The following is a 2,303-nucleotide window of genomic DNA, read 5'->3' as shown; positions in this document are numbered from 1 at the left end:
CCCCCCCCCTCTCCGCCTCTGCCTTTCTCTGGCATCTGCAGATTAAGGAGCCCGTGGAACGCCAAAACTTTTTCCTGGAGCTGAGCTCGCAGCTCGACACCTTCCCTGAAAACTTCTGCAAGCACAAGATCCTGCCGCAACTGCTGACCGCTTTTGAATTTGGCAACGCTGGCGCGGTTATCCTCACCCCGCTCTTCAAGGTGAGTACCACGCTGCTCTTCAGAGCTGCCTCTCCTTCTGACGGGTAACTCCCCGACTGTATTCCGTGTCGGGAGACGAGTCACGGCCCTCGGTGGGAGAGGCGGGATTAGAAACTGGGATTAAAGAGGCCGACGTATTAATTTTTTTTTAAACAAAGCCGTGACGTCTCGGTGCTGTCTTCACAGGTGGGGAAATTCCTCAGTGCGGAGGAGTACCAGCAGAAGATTATCCCCGTTGTGGTGAAGATGTTCTCCTCGACAGACCGAGCCATGAGGATTCGCCTGTTGCAGCAGGTCTGTGGCTTTGCCCTAGCTTTTCAAGCACACCGTGCTCAAATCCTCTGTGCACCTTGCCCACCGCCCCTCCTCTCCTCCCCCCAAAGGAAATGCCACAAACCTCTGCAGAGCCTCCCACATCTCTGCGCCTGTCTGATTCCCACTCCTCACCTGGACCCAATGTTATTCCCTTCACTGCGGCCCCAGCCACCTGGATCCCGAGCCCTGGAATATTCCCTCCATCCGTAGGGTCGCACAGCATGGAAACAGTCCCTAAAGTCTAACCAGTCTGTACCAAAAGTAACCTGCAAACTAAACCAGACCCACCTGCCTGCCCCTGGCCCATCTCCCTCCAAACCCTTTCCTACTCATGTCCTTATCCAAATGTCTTTTAAATGTTGTAACTCTACCCACAATCCACCACTTATTCCAAACGCAAACCACTCTGTGTTTTTAAAAAATAAGTCGCCTCTCGTGTGTTTTTAAATCTTTCTCCTCTCGCCTTAAAAACATGTCCCCATCCCTCGGGTAATGATCTATGCCCCTCGTGATTTTATAAAGCTCGATAAGGTCACCCCTCAATCTCCCGTGATCCAGTCGAAATAGTCCCAGTCTCCTTGTAACAAAACTCTCCGTTTGTGACATAGAGTCATAGAGATGTACAGTACGGAAATAGACCCTTCGGCCCAACCCGTCCAGATATCCCAACTCAATCTAGTCCCAATTGCCAGCACTAGGCCCATGTCCCTCCAAACCCTTCCTATTCATGTCCCCATCCAATGTTGTCAATGTACCAGCCTCCACCACATCCTCTGGCAGCTCATTCCATACACATACCACCCTCTGTGTGAAAGAGTTGCCCCTTAGGTCTCTTTTATATCTTTCCCCTCTCACCCTAAACCTATGCCCCTCTAGTTCTGGACTCCCCCACCCAAGGGAAAAGACCTTGTCTATTTACCCTATCCATGCCCCCTCATGGTTTTATAAACCTCTGTAAGGTCCCCCCTCAGCCTCTGACACTCCAGGGAAGACAGGCCCAGCCTGTTCAGCCTCTCCCTATAGCTCAAGCCCTCCAACCCTGGCAACATCCTTGTAAACCTTGGTAAGTCTCTTCTGAACCCTCTCCATTTCAATAATATCCTTGCCAGAACTGGGCACAGTACTCCTGAAGAGGCCTCTCCTTCTGTCTGGATACCTCCTGGACCAGTCTGTCTTGACTCTGCGCAGTGTCAAGTGTTAGTTTGGATTGTCCCTCAGCGAAACTTTATGAGCATGAATGTTTGAGCAGACGTAGCCCCCTTTGGTGCCTTTGAGCCAGTGCTGTCAGTCGGTAAGACTGTGTACCTCATCTGTCTGTCCCACACTCCCAGCCATTGCCCAGTAATCCTCAAAATCTTCATTGCCCCCATGTCCACTGCCTCCTGAAGTGAGAGGATCCCCGGTGTGCAGGGATTGTCTCGTGAGCAAAGGTTAAACAGGTTGGCACTCTACCCACTGGAGTTTAGAAGGTTGGGAGGTGATCTCTCGTTGAAGGGATTGACAGGGTCAGTGCTGAGAGGGTGTTTCCCCCTCACGGGAGAGTCTGAGACCAGAGGGCACAGTCTCAGAATAAAGGAGGTGCCAATTTCAGACTGAGATGAGGAATTTCTGCTCTCCTTGCCACCGAGAGGGGGTGGGTGTCAGAGTGTGTGTGTCTGGGCTGGGGGGTTGTGAGTGTCTGTGTGAGAGAGAGAGTGTGTATGTGTGTGTGTGTGTGTGTGTGTGATTGTAAAGGGGTCGAAGTCTGTGAGAGGGTACATGTGAGAGTGTGGGCGTGTCTCTTTAGGT

General features: G+C 51.8%; 1 protein-coding gene across 1 annotated transcript in view; it reads left to right on the top strand.

The window, feature by feature from the left end:
- Positions 1–11: 11 nt before the first annotated feature.
- scyl1 (SCY1-like, kinase-like 1) overlaps positions 12–2,303 on the top strand; it is a gene marked incomplete at both ends in the record, with an annotated part of 21,008 nt that continues 18,716 nt past the window's right edge. Inside the window, 2 exons of the mRNA XM_043685647.1 lie at positions 12–200; positions 387–494. Of these exons, the coding sequence (XP_043541582.1) occupies positions 12–200; positions 387–494 (297 nt within the window). The remainder of the gene's footprint in view (positions 201–386; positions 495–2,303) is intronic.

The sequence above is a fragment of the Chiloscyllium plagiosum genome, unplaced genomic scaffold, assembly GCF_004010195.1.
Source record: "Chiloscyllium plagiosum isolate BGI_BamShark_2017 unplaced genomic scaffold, ASM401019v2 scaf_5088, whole genome shotgun sequence".
NCBI lineage: Eukaryota > Metazoa > Chordata > Chondrichthyes > Orectolobiformes > Hemiscylliidae > Chiloscyllium > Chiloscyllium plagiosum.
Note: the sequence above shows the minus strand (reverse complement) of the source record. Positions and strands in the feature narration are given on the sequence as shown.